The sequence below is a fragment of the Pezoporus flaviventris genome, unplaced genomic scaffold (assembly GCF_033815535.1).
Source record: "Pezoporus flaviventris isolate CSIRO_AGI_PZ_B2104156 unplaced genomic scaffold, CSIRO_AGI_Pfla_v1 ptg000045l, whole genome shotgun sequence".
Classification (NCBI taxonomy): Eukaryota; Metazoa; Chordata; class Aves; order Psittaciformes; family Psittacidae; genus Pezoporus; species Pezoporus flaviventris.
Window position 1 is genome coordinate 19,419,929 of NW_026892593.1, and position 20,297 is coordinate 19,440,225.

The 20,297-nt window shown below is 37.7% G+C and overlaps 1 protein-coding gene across 11 annotated transcripts in view; it reads left to right on the top strand.

Moving 5' to 3' along the window:
• Nucleotides 1–20,297, top strand: part of CADPS2 (calcium dependent secretion activator 2) — a 308,797-nt gene that overhangs the window by 133,532 nt on the left and 154,968 nt on the right. For all 11 annotated transcript variants that reach the window (XM_061467595.1, XM_061467600.1, XM_061467599.1 and 8 more), the window contains exon 7: nt 13,646–13,757. In XM_061467595.1, the coding sequence (XP_061323579.1) occupies nt 13,646–13,757 (112 nt within the window). The remainder of the gene's footprint in view (nt 1–13,645; nt 13,758–20,297) is intronic.

Here is a 20,297-nt window from a genome sequence, read left to right on the forward strand (position 1 = left end):
CAAGTGACATTCTGTTGTCACATATTTAGGCAACAGAAAAAGATCATAGCTTGCATGATGAGAAAATTTTAATGGAGCCAGGATATTCTTCATGTAAACAAGACAAGATGATCATATTTTGCTGCCAGTGATTGTATAACCTTATAAAAAGGGCTATTATGTATTACAAGTCTGTGAAGATCACATAACTATCTGACCAGAGGAGGCAGGGAACCTCAGTAAAGACTGCACAAATTAAGTAAATGCTGCTCATATTATTTTTATACAATATTCTACCATTCTTAATTCAGAAAGTATTTACAGTATGAGTACTTGTGGATGCATCATTAAAGATTACTTAACAAAAATTCTGTAGAACAGCTTAAAAAAAAAAAAAAAAAAAAAGGAAAAAGGGGTTAATTTTTGAAATTTAACATTTCCTTAAACAACATGGTCACTCATAAAAAAAGAAAACTTTTTTTAATACAGGATGTCACCTAAGATGACCTTTCTGTAGGCAGAATGGATAGACAACATTTATAACCTGTGTCAGCCATGTTCCAAACATCAGCTAGTCTTATTTCTTCATCATAGTGCCTGCTACTTTCAAATTTTTAGTTTTGATTAAGGGAAACATGGATGGTCATACCTACAACTGTCACGTAACCTGTGATTGCATGACACAGATGTACAGTACAAAAGGACAGACAAGGCACACCTACTCTTTTCACCTGCTACTGCTCTGATACATCTGCATAAATGAGATTAATTAATTATAGTGTTAGCTTTCAGTGATCATTCCTTATATTTTTTACATGTGTAAGAATCCATGTTATTGCTCTTGCACAGAAGGAAAAATAGAATTAAAATGTTGTACCTGCCTCATATTCTTTTGAGTCTACAGACTAAGCATAGGAAGAAACAAGAGACAGTAACACAAAGTGTGTGCTAATCAGCTCGTAATCAAACTTGTTTATTGCTGGCAAGCCATCCAGCTCTCCTTAGGGTGGGTTTTTTTTCTGTTTGGGTGCTTATTTATTGAAATGAGTATATTTGCACATGGGATTTTTATAGAAGGATAGTGAGATTGTGGTTCCGAAGTGCCTGATCTAACTATGCTTGTCTTGTTGTTCCTATGCTTCCTATTGTCTCTTCTGAGGATATATTCTCTTTAGGATTTAGGTTCTTGAACAGAGTCTTACTTAATGGATTTCACCAGTTCTTTTGACTATTATTACCTTTGGAAGTTTTTTTACTTTCAGAGAAGTGCAGGGAAATCCATTGTTGAACTTAAAGAATAACAAAGTAGAATTGTTCAGCCTACTTTTTGGCTTCCAGACTTTTTTTCTTAAATTTTATGCAACATTTACAAAAGTGAGGTTGCATGTTAGAGAACCTCTGTGTATTATTAGTGAGATCATTTCAAAGGCTAAAGCCTATGAGACGTAATTATGGTGATGGGGACAATGCTGAAAACTTGGTCATCTTTTCATAAGCATTTGGGAATTTTAGGGAAGTCATTGGGGTAATGATCATGACAGGAAACAAAGTATGTTTGCTTTCATAAACTAGGTTTGAGTTGCATAATGATTATTAGAATTTGCTCTAAGATTCATCTTTGTGTCCTTAAAGGACAAATTCCATCATGGCTTCCATCTTGTGTGGCAGTAAGTCTGTCTTTTTTGGATTGTCAATTCACAAAATAAGACTGAAGAAACTACTTTTCAAAAACTTGGCTGCTATGAGCAAATACCATATATGTCAGTATAGTATCCAGCTGTGAAGAGGAAAAAAGAAATTACAAGTGGGAAATTATCTGATGTTTTCTTTGTTGTGCAAAGGAAAAGATGGAGAAGAAAAAAATTCATTTATCCCAGCCTGTGTTGTGGATTAATGGTGGAAAATTTTCACAAAAGGAATATGGATTCACCTGAAAATTAACATGACAGTTTTATTCAGTTGTTCTTGATGACTAATCAATCGCTTGCTTTTTAAAGAAAGGAAATAATACCTAATCAGATCAAATATAAAAAGCAATATGATATTCTCAAAAAAAGGTACAGAATTTCTAAAATACTCGAGTTTCTATGGTCATTGATTACTATTAGAAGTTGTCTAAGATGTTTTTCACCTTTCTTATTGCAGAGAAATATGAATTACATACAGGCTCTTAATATTAAAAGAAACTTGAAATTCAACTGGATTATACCCAGAGCAACCTGATTTTAACTGGCCTTTCTCTCAGCAGGGTTTGAACAAGGTCACCTCCAGCAGTTCCTTATAGCCTAAATGTTATGGTGATTCCATGACTAATTCTCAAAATGTTCTCCATAAGTCTGTCTACCTATGATAAAAGGGAATATTCACTTGCCAGATCAAGAAGTTTGGTATGGAAGAAATTGGGATGAGAGGAGGAAGGAGATAACCAAAGTTGGTTGCAATCTCTATTTGGATAGTTAGTAATAAACACAATCCTTCTGCCACCAGGGCATACCTTTTTTTATTTTCTTCACTTTAATTTCTTTGATTGTTCTGTCTAAATCCTAGTTGTTCTCCTTGCTGCTTTGTGCTCAGCATGATAATAATTGGCTGAAAGCAACCAGAATTTCTGCCCTGATGTGATGTTTGCACATCTGAAGACTGTGGCTTTGGTGCACTGCCTTCTGCTGCCATGCTTAGACCACAGGCAGAAAGCCAGTGGGATGCGGGCTTTATGATTAATAAGAGGTTATTAACCCTTTTCATCTAATGTCACTGCTGGAAGGATTAGCTGTTTCAGGGTGACTGTCCTTTAGCATGTATAATGACATTACATGTCTCTTGCAAGACAGATACCAGTTTTATTTCATAGTGCATTTTTGAATCCTTGGGGCTTGAAGATGTGTGTCCCACTGTTATCCATTTCACTATAACAGGGCTTAAAGAAAGACTTTACTCACTTCTTAATGTACATGATATATCTGTTTCCATTCTGATTCCTACCTGATCCACAGGAAATGTGACTAATATTTTGCAGACAGTAATAAGCATTGTTTAGCATTGCACTAAAGCATCTACAGATGTGTGATCCATCTTCAAACTGAAGGACATTTGGCTATGCATAGTGCAGTGTTGAGCCACAGCCAGTTAAATCCTGTGTAGAAGAAAAATGTTTTGGCTCACGCTAAGGTTCATGCTAATATAGCTAACTGGCCTCTGGATGGGTCAAGTGAAGGCAAAGGCAGCCTGTAAATTATCATGTAGAGGGATGGTGGTCTGTCTGAAAAATTATGGGGTTGGGAAGGATTACCTCAAATTTTACCTCCAGTCTCCTTCTGGAATACTCTGGTAGAGTGGATTCTCTTGTTATTCAAAGTGCTCTGCACCTGGCTCATCTTTTGAAAATTTTATTATTTTGTATGGGCAATACTGATATGAAAACAATTCCTTTGGATTGCTGTTGAAATGGGACATTCTGATCAAATCAAAATTTACATTTTCAAAATATACCATCCTTGTATCTTGGTTTGAAGATACCTTTCAAAAATTTGCTTTTATTTGTTATTAGCAATATAATACAGGTATGTTTAAAATAATCGCTAAACATTTGACTTGATACAGTGTTTGAATTGTGTGGTTTCATTTAGTTTTGGTTTGTTGTTATGGTAAAGAGATTGGTTGAAGAAAAGGGTTTAAAAGAAATATTTTTTTTGCTATTGAGTCCTCTTCAGACTAAGAGTACTTTGTACATCTCAGATGCTCATGACTGTCAGAAAACTGGTTTTCACCCTGCCATGAACAGATTCTGCTGTCACTGTGTTAGTACTGAGATTCTGAGGTGTCAAGAGGTCCAGTACTTTTGGAATACAGAACAGTCCACTGAACAGATGAAGAAAAAAAATTATAGATCTTGAAATTTCTTAATAACTGTATAGTATATAAGGTATGAGTCTCAAGGTTAATGGACCTACTTGAAAGCAATACCAGCAGATTGAGAGTAGGAGGGCAGCAGAAACAAAGACAGAATAATGTGGACAGCTGATAAGAACAGTAGGAACCAGAGGAGTAAAAAGGGTTTCAGAGTGAAAGAGAAAGCAGTGTGATGCCAGATGGAATACTGAAATTTTCTTATTTGATTCCTAGGTCTTCCCTGATAAACGATGCATACTCAGATAGGTCAACTTTGTGTTTTCACACATCTTTAGATTGAAGTGACATCTATCTGCTTCATTGAAGTACTGTCAGTTTATCAATATTTGAACATATTGAAGGCTTAAAGTGTTGCACAAATACTAAATAATATGAAATAAATAGGATTTGCAACTTTTAACAATGTTGGGATGGATTCATAATTATCTTTATCAAGGCAATATTGAAATAAATATGGATACAGAAATTTCAAAAGCATAGATATTCATGTCTGGCCTTGGTGTCCATCACCAGCCCCTAGCTGGGTTTGAAACTCAGTGGGAAACAGGAGTTAACGCCTCTCACTAATTCTTCACACAATATGTAGCAATGGTTCTTAGGACTTAGCAATGTGTCAGCCTTGTTATGCACCACTTAAAATCTTCACCCTGACTTGTCTTAGTTGCCTGTATTGAAAGTCAGATGGGAAAGCAAGGCTAAGTAATAATTTATTCATACCAGTTTATGTTTGTGATGACAATACTTGTCATAATAGCATTCTGTAGTGTTAGAATGCACTTTCCTCATTGTCGGTGTAGAAAGCCTAAATGGGCGCTTTCACTTAGTTGCTTATTATGCACTGAACCTGTCTTTTGGTTTTCCTTTCAGGTTTGCATTAGACACATTTTTAAAGAAAAGCTATTCATAATTTTGCTTTTTTTTAACAAGTCATTTTTTTCAGATTCTAAAAATGTTTTATGTTTAAAAAGAAATACATTATTGTGCCTAACTCATTATTAGCTCTGTCATAAATGGGTAGAATTCTCAGCTCTGTTAATTCCTTTATTTCAAACAGTTATTTTTACCAAAAGTCAACCCTGAAAAAACACCATGTGATCAGATTATTCTTTTCTTCCTTTCATATTAGTCTAGTCTAAAGAGGCTTTACAATACAGCATATACACCAAAATGCTGTATCCTTGCTTTTGCCAAAGTAAGGATCCATTTGGAACTTTCAGTTCTTCAGAGCACAGTTCCAAGAAAGGGTTGCCAATGTTACCACCCCAAAAGCCTTTAACTTTCCTGTGAATCCATGATGGGGAGGAGATATATCACTTTTTCTGCATGACTAGATTGGACAGTGACTTGACAATGCAGTCAGAAATCGAATGCCTAGTTACTTACATATGCAGGTACAAGTGCTTAACACCCAACTTTTCTGTAAGGGAAGTGCTCAAGAGATAGCTTGCTAGTCTGCATTTCAAACTGCTAGTGTGCTGAGTCAAAAGTTCCCTTAGAGTTGGAAATAAATGAAAAATGGTAAAAGAGAAAAAAAGGGTGAAGGAGGAACAGTATTGTGGACCCTGCTTGGGTGGAATGAAAGGTGATGCAAACAATTACATGGCCTTCCAGCCTTATACCAAAATTTCCCTTTCTTTCTGTACTTCTTCCTACTGTCATCCATCTCTGTAGAACAAATTATCTTTCTCGTGTATATATATTTTGTAGTTTTAGGAAGATTTTGATCTGTTAAAACCATTACTATTTTAATGCTCCTTCACTAGCTGACAGCCTGAAAGTTTTTATGCAAAGTGTCAATGTTTTTGTAGTAGGGATTAAAAAGCAACGAATCTGCAGTTTGTAGCAAGATTTCTGCATAAAACAGGAGGATCACAATAACACAAGGAAGAACAGTTAAGCCATATAAAAGATTAGTTTCAAACTTTCTTTATAGGTTACTTTTCAGCTGCAGTTTAATGTGCTTGCTCTGATGGAGGAAATAATGTTCCTTGCATTTCCATCAAAATAATGAGCAATTTTCAAATAAATATATGTAATTTTTTCGCAACCCCATTATAAGCATTATAGAAAGGTACAAGCAAACTCTTTCCCTTATGGTTTCAAACATGAGTTCCAGATTCCACTGATGTAATGGAGAAAATATATATATATATATATATGAAAGTAAAGATAATGGTTGTAATATTGCACATAAGTAATAATCATTGCCCTATTAAATCCCTGATGTTGCATAATAAATTTCTGTTGCTTGTGCAGTAACATTTTGACATCCTTTTTCAATAGCTTTCATTAAAGGGAGAAGATGGAATGTTCATATTATTTTGTAAGCTGTGCAGAAGTCAGAAAATAAACATGCCTTTGGATTGTATGAGACAGCTGTTAGCATTAAGGCCGCAGTTCATCCTGGTGTCAGTCATTGCCAGACAGATGCTTGTAAGAGAAAAGGAGATGCTTACGATGTTTGTCCAATTATTAGTGGAGAAGAACTAGCAACGATTAGTACCAACTAATACTCTCTTTGGGAATCTCCATAAAAAAGTCAGATAAGGATGGGTTTAACTCTATTTTTGTTTGGCTGAATGGAGCCTTCTCATTAAATTAAAGATTTATTGTTAGATTGCTCTGGGGTAACTTGCACTGCTGGTACAGTGGCTTGCTTGCCATCTTACTTTTTTTTCCTCTCTCCATCTGTATATATTCAGTTGTAGTTAGTAATATGCAATACCTCATAAATTCCACATTCACACGATACTTCACTAGTAGCAGAATGTTTCAGACCTGGATTTAAGGTGTTCTGAACTAAAGTATCACTGTAGTCAGATGTGTCAGGGAGGAGCTGTGTCATCTGTCTTTTTTGTTTCCTGGCCTTCCATCTCATGACTTGCACTGTGAGGATGATTTCTAACCTGAGGATGCTTATTTCTCTACAGTTAAAGTATGTTTCTAAGCAAAGTAGAAATAACAAAGTTGATACAGATTCTTGAGATAGTTGAGACTTGGAGATGTTACACAGACTTCAAGATTGCATTTTCAGTCCAGCTCCACAATGTGCAAATATGAAGTGCTGGTGAATCTTAGTCATGCGGAGCAGTCGGATGCCTAACAAACTGGTTTTGGTTCATCTTCCTGCTCACTTCAGGTCTGTAGCTCATCTCTGTGTGGATAGGAAATAAGAAAACTCTTGTAGAAGACCTCTTAAGGTGATTTAATGCAGTATTAAAAAGCCAGTTGATGTAGATTTAAATCAAGAGTTAAACTGAGAAAGATGCAAAAGGAAGCATGAAAGAGACCCATGGATTCTGGGATTGATTTCAAAAGGAGAATATTTCTGAATGGCTGAGGAAAATCAGTTCCTGATGGTGCAAAGTTCTGTGGACTTGCTATTTTGTCAGAAAGAGAATGTTCCAATAAATAGGGATGAAATAAAATTTCTAGATGTTTGCTTAGAATAATAAATTTTAAAACATTTGCTCCCATTGAAAACTGGGGATTTAAGACCGTATAAAGAAAAGTTTTGACTAACACAGACCATGATTAGAGTGGAAAACCTCAGAGAGAAGTTTGCTGCAGTTTCAAGCATATGAAATGTGTTCCAAAATGAAGTAGAAAAAAAAATTTCCTTAGAGAGGGTTCTGTGACACAGTGATAATCTTTAACTGAAATAAACATCCACATCTTTGCTGGTAGGGATCCTTTTGCAGTGAAGGGAAATCAACTTTGGCAAAGGAGTCTTTCACTAATTACAATATCAGCACACATACCTCTGACAGCAGTGTAAATATGGTGGAAAGACTGGGGCTTATGGTTGAAAATTATCAAACTTCAAATCATTGCAGTTTCTATAGTAATGAGTAGATGAAAGCAAAAATATAATATGTACATAGGAAAATGATGTGGCAAAACGAGAGCCAGAAGAGGCAGGACACGCTTGTGAGGTGGGCTGATGCCAACCTCATGAAGTTTAACCATGCCAAGTGCAAGGTCCTACACCTGGGTCGGAGAAATCCCAGGCACAGCTACAGGTTGGGCAGAGAAGAGATTCAGAGCAGCCCAAGGAGAAGGAGTTGGGGGTGTTGGTTGATGAGAAAATGAACATGAGCCGGCTTCAGTGTGTGCTCACAGCCCAGAAAGCCAACCGTATCCTGGGCTGCATCAAAAGGAGCGTGACCAGCAGGTCAAAGGAGGTGATCCTGCCCTTCTACTCTGCTCTTGTGAGACCTCACCTGGAGTATTGTGTGCAGTTCTGGTGTCCTCAACATAAAAAGGACATGGAAGTGTTGGAACAAGTCCAGAGGAGGGCCACGAGGATGATCAGGGGACTGGAGCACCTCCTGTATGAAGATAGGCTGAGAGAGTTGGGGCTGTTCAGCCTGCAGAAGAAAAGGCTGCATGGAGATCTCATAGCAGCCTTCCAGTATCTGAAGGGGGCCTATAGGGATGCTGGAGAGGGACTCTTCATTAGAGACTGTAGTGACAGGACAAGGGGTAATGGGTTAAAACTTAAACAGGGGAAGTTTAGGTTGGATATAAGAAGGAAATTCTTTCCTGTTAGGGTGGTGAGGCACTGGAATAGGTTGCCCAGGGAGGTTGTGAATGCTCCATCCGTGGCAGTGTTCAAGTCGAGGTTGGACAAGGCCTTGGGTGATATGATTTAGTGTGAGGTGTCCCTGCCCATGGCAGGGGGGTAGAACTAAGTGATCTTAAGGTCCTTTCCAACCCTAAGTATTCTATGATTCTATGATTTGGTTTCTTTTAGGCTTGAAGTTGGTAGGTTTAGGTAGGTACATAGTAGTTGGTAGGCTGTGGTTAATGAGTGAGTGACACTGCAGCATGCAGCACTGAAATTATTGTTACTTTTGATTACCCCTCTACCAAGATCTAAAATAAATGAACAGATTATAATGGGACTTTTTAATTCAATGTGAACACGACAAGAGATCCACACTTGTTTTAACAAAAATTTTGCACTTCCTATCTAAACACACTGGTCATGTTCACATTGGCAACAATCACTGGACAGGTATTCATATACCAGCAGCTTCTTCAAATCTGTGGAAATGACTCCTTTCCTGTTTTTCATTGCTTACATACATTTGGTAGTTAAAACATACGCTATTGCAAATATAAAGCATTAAATTTTTCTATTGTGTTAAGAATTATTAAAGATACACGTTTTGTAAATGGCTATTGAAGATGTAACGTGAATTAATTTGCCCGTTCTTCCTTCTGGCTCCTACTTACACAGTACACTATCTCCATAGCAGAGTAAGCTTGAAATAAATTGCCTGAAACATACTTTGACTCAAATGAGATCAAAATGGCACATATAACTTCCTTCTCTTTTCACAGAAAATCAAGTTGCAACCTACAGGTTCACATGCTCCCTTGTATGCAAAGTGAAAGGCACCTGTAGGATTTATTATCTTGTAGAAAATATTTAACGGTTATTGCTGTCAAAATATAAAGTACCTTTTCTTTATGCTGTACTCTAATTCTGTTGTCTACGTTTTTAGTTCATACTTAAAAACTGTCAAAGGTCAGTCAGTTGAACAAATGAAAGTTACTCAATCTTATGAATAATACAAACAATCTTTTGTGTGCTGGTCGACTTTTAATCAGCTTGTCAGAAAGATACTTCTTAGAAGTACTGTATTTTCTCCAGGACAATGTCAGGGTGCAACCCCAACCTTAAAAGAAAATACAGATTTGTCTGACCTGTATCTAACAGCTTAGCTTTTAAATTTAAAGGAAATGTTCCACTACAGCTACTCCAATGAGATTAAGCAGATGTGAGAACAGGAAATACTAGCATTTCAATAGGTATTAATAAATACATTTGACAGAAGACAAATGTGTTATGGAAGAAAAATGTTAAATTTTGAGAAACCAAGTAGACATAATTATATTGGCACATAAAATCTAAAAATTTAAATACGAAATTAAAGTAATGGCAGTCAAGATTTGTGTCATAATAATTACTGGTTTGGTATTGTTTCCATGAATTATTAGGTAACCTAACCTATTTTTCACAATTAAACTAAACAGCCCACTGAACAGACATATAGTTGTAGAATAAATCACAAGAAGTACAGAGAAAGTTGACAGAATTTTACAGTGGACATAACAAATAATTCCCTAAATTCCTATTTATTGGCTAAGTAAGCTATATTTATGATTTTGCATTATATATAGGATTGATTACTTGCAGAGTTCTTAGTCACAGATGATGTGGGACAGTAGCTTCTCCAAAGCTGTTGCTTGCAATTACATTATAAGTAATTTTAAGATGATCTGTACACTGAAAATCTGGTATCTCTTTTTATCCTCTGAGATAGAGAACCTGAAATGTGATACGTCTTTCAATGGAATTTGGTTAAGGCAAAGTATTATTCATAAACAGAAAGAACAAAGAGTGAATTTGTTGAGTCTGACGAGATGTTATAAAAGAAATAGCTAGGGGACGAATTGAAAGCTGGCAGATTTTGAGGACCAACATGTTTTTATTTCAGAACAGCAAAGTGTATTTCAAAATTGGCTGGTTTATGTATACCTGCATGCTTTACTCAGTCTACCCCGTTTTGGATAACCCTTAATAAATACTGAGTGTCTGGTACCTTGATATATTCATGGCACAATCTTTATAGCTCAGAATTTTGTTTTTAACGAGACAAAAGTTTATTAATAGGTGCTGAGAGTGCAAAATACACCCAGTAAGGCCATTTTACACTTAATTTTGTACTGTGAAAACAGACAAATGCAAATTGAAAATTTTTAGTAACAGCACTGTCCATAAGGGTGAGCCTACATTTGGGAATTCGATATTACACATTTTAGTTACACTTAATCTGACTTCCTCTTCAGTTAATGCCTGATGTAGTAGTAGCATACGTAATAACATGCTTTTAAATGTAGAACACATAGATAAAAATTTCTGTCTGGATTATTGGGTTTTTCATATCATTATGATTCTTGGAAGAAGCAAACTAAAGTAAACATGATATTGCTTCTATTCGGCTGCTTTCTCCTAACTTCTGATTTCAGATGGTGTGAAGCAATACCTATGCCACAACACAAAGCTCCCGCAGAAACAGGGTTTATGTTCTAGTAATCCACAAGGCATAAAGAGATGAGCTATGAGCCTTGTGTAATTTGCTGTGATATTGGCAGCTGAGAGAAATACCAGATGCCTGCAAGTAAGCATCTTGCAAAAGAATACAATCCTAGATTGGCCTTTTTGATTCCTCATGTGCTCTTTCCTGAGAAATTGTGATAAAAGTCTAGGCAGTAAGATCTGTGACCCATCTGCTCTAGCAGATAACTTGCTTCCAAAGGCATGGTCATAAGAGGTTATGAAAGTCAGCTGAAGTCATGATCAGCCAGAAGGGTGAAGATAAATGCATGGAATGTTTGCACTGTGAACATTAAGCTTTAGGAATCGGTTCAGACTTGCTTTTCAGCCAAGGGTTTTCATTTAATGCTGCAGATGGAACAAGGGGTACAAGAAAGATATCATTCAAGGCTAGTGATCAGATCTGTGTTAAAGATGATTTCTAGTACTATAGGAGTGCCAACAAAAGGTGATGACTGCATGTTAGTCCCATCTGCATCAGTCTTTCATTGTGCATCTCAATGAGAGAAGCAGGAAATTCTGCCAGGCTCCCTGGGCAAGGCTCAAGTGCGTCCCATCTCTCCCTCCCTGCTCTGTCTTCCAGAAATGGAGCCGGTGTGTGTGTCTGGTAAAGTTGGACACTTTCTCAGGAGGTCCTGGAACCAGATGCTGGGGTGCCCAGACTCTAGCACACACTGTGGCACATACCTACTGCTCAGTGACAGCCAGGGAACAGGCTGCGTCTCTTTGATTTCTTTTTTTCTGTCTGTGAGTTAGTGCTAGCACTAGATCTTTGTAGAGAGGGATTTGTTTTGTTATTTTAATAGGAGATGCCCTTGATTATTTGGGTTATCCTGTCCATTGCCTTGTGCGTTGTTCAAGGCCTCTGGATGCTCAGGGATGAATATATCTTAGTGCCTGAGAGAGCAGCTAACAAAGTGCTTAGATTGTGTTTGCAATTGCAAGGCAGCATTCTTCCTGAGTAGCTGGATCTGAGGGGAAAGACTAAAAATACAAATATCCTTTATGAAGATGCTTTCTCCTTGAAATCTCATTTTTGTATTGTGATAAAACCTACCTCTGGGACTGCCACTGGGAAGAGCAGCAGGGCTGGGTATTGTCTTGTCTTGCAACTGCAGCATCTATCATCAGATCACAGAACAGATTTTCTCCCACTTGGGAAGGTAATTTCATGTCAGAGTCCCTGTTTCAGTTACCACTTTGGCTCAGGCTAGGGCTATATCTACTGCAGACAGAGAGTGAGCATCAGTCTAATCCAGACAAAGCAAAGAAGAGAGAATGTAACATAACGTTCAGTTAATTTTCAGTGGACCTCACTTCTGTAGTGTGGAATGTGTTCAGCCACCTGGCTTATACACAACCACTGCTTTCCTAAACCTCTGGTTTCAGTTACCTATGACTTTCTCTTGAAGTCTCTAACACATATTATAGAAGGACTTCTACCTATTAAATCCCTTTTGCTGGAGGATTGCTACCATATATGTTCATTTTCCAGCAATGCAGACACTGTAAATCATTCTCGAATGTAGAATAAAAATAACTGCTTTTGTAAATGAGGCCCTGAGGTTTTTAGCTTGTGTAATATATGGTTTTACAGAGCATATTCTTCAGGCCACCTCTTTTCACTATTTCTTTAGTTTCTGCTAATGTTAATGTCTCTACTGGAAATAAAAGGAGAGAAACTGCAGCTACACTTACTTTTTTTGTGTGTTTTGGTTGTGCCTAGTAGCATAATCAGAATTCGTGTCATCAAAGCAATGAGTACCATGCACTTCTTTAGGGAAATGGAACAGCTTGTTGGAGGAAGTTGCAACCTAATGCTAACAAAGCAAGTGTCTTAACTGAGATAAGAGATGCTCTTTCAATGAAAAACCCAAGTTTGTTTGCTGTATTTAGGTTCTCTAAAAGCATGAAGCCTTGTGGCAATAATTGTCTTGCAGAGTTGTAGTCACTCTCATAAATAATATTTGTTTTCTCCATTCTTTTGTGTTTGTGTTTGCATTTTTCCTACATGCTTATACTAAGTTGTAACATCTCATAAAACACAGTTTTCTCTGATCAAGTCTCTTAATTTCTGTGTGGTTTGGTAACCTAAATGTATTTTTTTTTTTAGAATTGAGAGATGATTCTTTGCTGAATTAATTTGACTTGTGTGCACAAGATAGTGAACAGAGAATCATACAGAATCATAGAATAGTTAGGGTTGGAAAGGAGCTTAAGATCATCAAGTTTCAAACCCCCTGCCATGGGCAGGGACTCCTTGTCCTGGGCCATGTCACCCAAGGCTCTGTCCCGCCTGGCCTTGAACACTGCCAGGGATATTTTATAGAACAAAGATCTCTCTTTTGGGGTTTTGTCATTAACTAAACTATGATTTTTATGACAAAAGTCATACAGAAAAAAAATGGTTTGGCTTCTTGTAGAGAAAAGCCAGTTCTCCCATGTAAATATTTCATCTTGGACGATCAAATATAAACCTGCTCTCTCTATCCTACCCTCTCTCACAAAAAGTTTGGAAATTAAGTTCTAGGAGTGCATTAATAAAAAATCTGTACAAAGGATTACAGTCTTATCACTCTCAGGCCTGTCCTCAGCCCCAGTTAAATTCTGTTCCTTTATTTGTTGCAGGTGGGGAACTCAAGGGGATTTCACCACTACTCACCCTCGTCCTGTTGTTAAAGTAAAGCTCTTTACAGAAAGCACCGGCGTGCTGGCACTTGAAGATAAAGAGCTGGGAAGAGTGAGTATTATGTGTAGACATGAGAAATACATGAGAAATTATACATAGAAATGTGAGTATTGCTAAAACATGCCATAAACTGGTATAAGGCATTCAGTATAGCATCTGTTCGGCTACATTTCTTAGCACATGGCAAACAGTGCTTTTTTTTCTAAGAGTTTCTAGGACTGGAGGGTAAAAAGATTTTAAATTTAAATTAGTTTGGAGAAAGTTATTGAATATAGCCTTTTCCTTAACTGTATCCTGTGGCCCCAGATGGTTTGTTTTTCCCTGCCACCTCACCCTTCCCATCCTGGCTGCCTCATGACATGTCTGTTTGACAGCTGGTCAAACCAGTTTAAAAAAGGTAATAACTTTCCTTTCTTGTTTGGGAGTGGCAAGGGGAGAGAGAGAAAATATAAATAGCTAATGGAGGGGAGTTAGGGCTGAGCTCACTGTGTTGTTGTTGGAGTCTGACCCAGCTTTCCCAGACAAAGCAAGATATCTGAAAAGTGAGGGAGGGAAGAGCTATCATCTTTTTCTGTTGCAGATTCTTACTCCCCTTCAGCAGAGAGTCTGCATGCTTTTATCAGGTGCTCTGAGATTTGGCAGTTTGTACCAGAATTAGGTAATTAAATTATCACTTTTTCCTGTTTTTTTACTCCCCTCGTAACAAAGGACAAAGTCCATCACCTTTTTTCCCCTTGCATTAAAGCTTGTGCTGAGATTGGGCATAGCAAACGGAAGTACCTGAGAGATGCATGGATATTGATTTTATGTTTTATAATACATTACGTATTTACCAAAAATGCCTAGCCCTCTCCTTGCCCAAAAAACGCCTTTTGTAAAAAATGTAAGTCAAAGATAAACCTCCCACAATGACCTTATATACAGTGCGTGGTCTTTAGCACTAGAAAACAATGAAAAAGGGCATTTTTGCTGTGCCTCAGCCTGTTAGCACCTCCCAGGTCCAGCAGTCCCCAGGGTTGCTGACACCTTCCAGCTGCGGGTGGTAAACACTCAACTCAGGAGAAGGGGGAATCTTTCCAATCTCTTGTTAATTTGAGAGTGGTAGTTGCTAGCTTCAGGGGAGATTGGAAGAATATTTTACCGACTTTTTACAAAGTAATTTCAAGGTACTGTGTATACTCACAGTATACATTTTACCTTTCAAAGGCTTGTTTTGTTGTTGATGGCTTTGTGTTCAGGTTTGAGAGATTTAAACTCAGGTAGCCTTTGAAAAGATGCAGGATCTCACTGGGTAAGTTTAATAAAGTTTGGCAGCTTCGTGCTTGATCAGTATACTGCAATGATTCGCAGGAATGCTTCTGATTCAGTGAGGTTTGGTATGCTCTGGAAAGGCCTGAAGATACTTCTGCTGGTACTTTTTTCTCTGCCTAAAAACTCAACTCAAACCTGCCGCTTCTGAGGTAGTTTGCTATAGATGTTAATTCCCATCTGTCGAGTAAATCCTTCAACACGTGTCTTGACCTGCTGCTGCTTTTCTACATTATTGAAGTTTGCAGCTCCCATACCCTGGGGTCATTGTGAAGGTTTTGTTCTGTTTAATCTATAATTAGAAATAGATGGAGTCATTGAGCTACATGATTTGAATTTTGAATTTTCATTACATACCAAAGGGTTTAGTCTGCCACTAAAGGATCAGCTTTTTATGAACACAGATCTAAGGTGTGAAATGTAGAGCCAGCAAAGTTTCCCAAGAGTTGTAGAGGAGAAGGCGTTTCCTTTGACCCCATCAGTCCATGGCAGTCTCTCACAGTTCTGAACTTAAGATGTAGCCCCTGATCTCAGTATGACACCACTGCAGCAACTGTTTCAGGAGGAGGCGCTGCTGATTTCCAGAAGTAACTAGCTCATGGTAGAGCAGAAGGGATGCAGGTTTGTGCTTTCAGTAAAGAAGGCAGACCATGCTTACAACTTTATATACTCCCTGTTGGGAAGCAGAGTCTAGGGGCTGCTTGGTCTCTGCTGCAGAAGTTACCAAATAAGCATCAAGCAAGAGAAGGGATGTTGTCTGTACTTAACATGTTCTTCCTTCAAGGCATTTAAGATGTGCTTAACTAACAGGAAGAGTACTTACTACATCACTTGTCTGATATTGTTCCTTTCCTCTAAAAAGGCAGAAATAAATCCAGCTGTCAATGCTGAGAGAACGTTTTTCTTACTGGGGAATATTCTTCTGACTCCCTGTTGTTTAAGTGTTGAAAAAAAAAAAACCCAACCAAAATCTTAACTTTTATTTTCTGTTCTACGCAAACTGAAAGAAGAAATGTGTGTTGCACAGGAGGGAAAAGGATGTTATTTTGATTTGAGTTGCAGTCTGTATCTGTGGTTGTGCAGACTTCCACATACAGTCAACACTGAATTTAACTTCTAGAATGCTGGCTGCATCTTTCAAGCCGTGTTTCTTCTAATGAGGAAATGTTAAGGACCTACTTTATTCAAAATCTTTGAAACATGTGGTACCGTTTCTATGTGACTGACACTGATCTGGCCGTTTCAGTAATTTTTGTATGTGCATACAGAAGGCAGAATTGACGTTTGCAGTTGTACGTGCAACAACTAAGGAAGCATGAAGAAGCCTCCAGAATTTGGTGTAAATACTTCTGAAAAACCAGCCCGGTGGTTCCTGAAGCTGGGGGATCTGACACCACTTTTCCTTGTTCAGTACTTTGTGTATGAAGATGTTCAAACCTAGTAATTCGAAGTGACAGCCATTGTGGTTGCTTAGCACACATGTGAACACAATGTGAGAACGGCAGGTGGTGTTTGATTGCTGATACTTTCTGAATATAAGATTTTTTCAGCCTTGTTGCTCTGACTATTCAATTAGAAGGGAACTATTGTCTCACAACCTGCTTGTCACAGTCAGCTGCAGCCAGGAATAATTAGCTGTGCAGTTATTGGTGTTTTTCTTTAGTGCTGCTACTCTGCCTTTGATTTAAAGCCATGATAAAATAGCTGCACTGGCTATGTACCTGTACTCACATGATTGCCTAGTTTCTGAATGCTGACTGCACTGGGCATGTTGTTTATCTTCTGTGCTGCATTCAAAGAGCCGCTGAGCAGAGACAATTTCATATTGTGAATATGTTAATTTAAAGCCTGTCATTCTGGGGAACGTGCTTCTCCATCACATATCGAAATAACTGAGGTTTTGCAGGTTGGAGTTTTTCTGTCTTTTAAGTTTGGAAAATGATAAGAGATTGCTTCCACTTCCCTCTTTTCTCTTGCTCCTGGAGCAGTCTGCCTCTCAGCATCCTGCTGTGTCTGGCTGAGTGTGTTATTTCCACACTAATAGGGGGTTTCTCAGTAGCTTCTTTGAGAATGCCTCTTGTTAAATTCTTGAGGCATTTTTCATTCAGGCATGCTCTTTCTTAGATTTGGGGAAAGGCTCTTTGTGAAGGAACTTGTATCAATTGCTAAAATCTATTAAGGTAAGTGTTGAGTGGCAGCATCAGCAGAGGTTCCTTGATGGCAGAAGTTGCAAAGGCTTCCCAGTTCTTTGTCAGCAACAGTCTATCTATCTCTTTCACCATGTGCCTGTTCAGGTTTTGTTTCTTTTTAACCGCCCATTACCCAAAGCCTTCTCTCAGTGTTTCAGCTGTAATTTCAACCTGTCATATTTTAAGGCCAGGAGAGGAATGTTTTCAGTCGTTCACAATTAAGAAACAGTGTTGTGAGAACATCACCTTGCAAAAAGCCATAAATGCGTTGCTCTATAATATTTAAGAGTTCTGTGTTTATTTTAGATATGAATGAGAAGGGCTATAAAATGAACTTGGTATTTCTTCCATTACAGTGTGGTCTGAGGAAGTGAAATACTAGATATAATTGGACCACATGGCTGAGCATTTTTAATGATCATAAGATGATTTAATTTACTGAATTATCTCAACACGCATTGTTCTGATACTATCAATTTGCCTTAAATCAGTTGAAGCAATGTAATGCACAGCAGCTGTGTTAGGTGTATGGCATTTTGGTCATTAATAGTTCATTATACTTTTTAATGCTGATTACCTCTTAGTTTACTTCTTGTAAACACAGTGCTCTACTAATAGCTCATAGTTCTCTGCTGCTGCTGCTGGATAATCTCCTATAATGATATTCACATATAGAAGAACAAAAGCATAAGATAAATTAAAAAATAAAATATAAAATAAAATTTAACTCATAAATGTATGATTTAGTATGAATTTTATGAAACTTTCAGAAATTTTAGGCCCAGTGAAAGAATATCTTGTAAGTGAATTTTATATCCCTCAGAGAAGACATGAGTTGATACCATTTTATTTTTTAAAGTAGGTTATAGAACAACACCTAGAAGATTAAAATCCCATAAGCAGTGCTGAAAGGAAATCCAAGACAGGTTCTTAGAGAGCTTCTTCATGGACAATGGCAATGGCATTGTATTGGAGAATACTTTTAACACAAATTTCAGTAACTTTTTACTTTTCCTATCAAGAAACATTTGCCCAATATTTTGGGTTCAGTGATTTCATGGGAGCTTGCAGCTTGTGCCACCTGATGGGATGGTACACAATGGTTAGCATTACCCTCTAGGGCAATATTAGTGTGAAGATTATTGTGAATATAATTAATGCCTGTCAAATGCTTTGTGTGCATGTGCATAGTGTGTTTGTGTGTAATGATAAAAAGTCTGATGACAAAGTTCTTTTAGCTGTCATTGGTTAAAGCTGGAAGGCATGACAAAGTGTAATACAAGTACAACACAGTGCATACTTAAATAATTTCTGACAGATACTTACTCATTGTGAGAGCTTTGAAAGCAAAGCTCTGAAATACTTCTTTAAATATTCAGAAAAGGAATTGTCAGTACTGAAATAATGAATTAATTATACACTTGTCTGCTTGTATTTGCATCATCAGCAACTCAAGAAGTTGACAGGAGAAAGATGTCACTTGAGATGCATGAACTGTAATAAGATTCCTGGACAACAGGAACTACAGTCTGCAGGAAAAGAAAAATTCATAACATCATCTAAAGTCCTATGTGAATGCCAAGGGGTTAAAGCAACCAATGAATAATAATCCTGTTATATAATCTTGCATTTAAAAAGATAAACAAACTGTAAACCATTTGCTGTTCAGTGCATCAGAACGCAAAGTTTGCCATACTCATAATGGTTGTAAATGCTTTTTAAGAGATGGCTTTATTTATAATGACAATCAACTTGTTTCTTGGAAAGAAGGAACCAGATTTGTTCTAAATAGTATTTGCTATTTGTGAAAAGAAAAAAAAAGTAGCCTCCTGATTTATTGAAGCCAGAATATACTGATTCTTCTGCCATCTCTTTAAAAGGTAGTGAATGTATTCGATAGATGTGACAGGTTATTTCTCCCACTGGTGTTATAAAGGTTGCACACTTGATTTGTGGAAATGCATCATATTTTTCTGCTTCAATAGAGCTACTGATATTAAAGCAATGCCAGAACGTGTTTCTGCAAAATACTGAGATGAGAAGTTGAAAGCATTCAGCTTACGTCATCTTTCAGATCTGAATGACACTATCTATTTTGCCTTAATAAGATCTGTTAGATTTATGCTTGCTTGGAGATACTTCCTTAAGTGCTTGATTAAACTTCTGTAAGAACACAGAGGATAATATATTTTGTATTATATATGTGACACAAGGCACAAGTACTATGTATAAGAAACTAACGTGATGGTTAGCATGATGATTAGTTTTAGTTTTCAAGAAATGAATGTGAAGAATGATGCTTTTTAGAGTGTTTTCATTTTGAAATCCTGCTTCATGTTCATGGCAATTCAGAGCTCTATGTTGATTCAAGAAGTCTAAACTGATTCAAAAATAGTGCTTGTAATAAAAAAGAAGGAGACGTTACGTTTCAGCAGCATTTATCTGCCAAACATGTGACTGTGGCTAAGTTTTTCATGAAGTAGTACTATTTAATTGTATTGACTATAAATTAATAAACTTTCTTGTTGGAGCAATCCCAGGCACAGCTACAGGTTGGGCAGAGAAGAGATTCAGAGCAGCCCTGTGGAGAAGGAGGTGCTCACTGATGAGAAAAAGAACATAAGCTGGCTTCAGTGTGTGCTTGCATCCCAGAAAGCCAACCGTATCCTGGGCTGCATCAAAAGGAGCGTGACCAGCAGGTCGAAGGAGGTGATCCTGCCCCTCTACTCATGAGACCTCACCTGCAGTACTGTGTGCAGTTCTGGTGTCCTCAACATAAAAAGGACATGGAACTGTTGAAACGAGTCCAGAAAAGGGCCACGAGGATGATCAGGGGACTGGAGCACCTCCCGTATGAAAGACAGGCTGAGGAAGTTGGGGCTGTGGAGCCTGGAGAAGAGAAGGCTGCGTGGAGATCTCATAGCAGCCTTCCAGGATGCTGGGGAAGGACTCTTCATTAGAGACTGTAGTGATACGACAAGGGGTAATGGGTTAAAACTTAAACAGGGGAAGTTTAGATTGGATATAAGGAGGAAATTCTTTCCTGTTAGGGTGGTGAGGCACTGGAATGGGTTGCCCAGGGAAGTTGTGAATG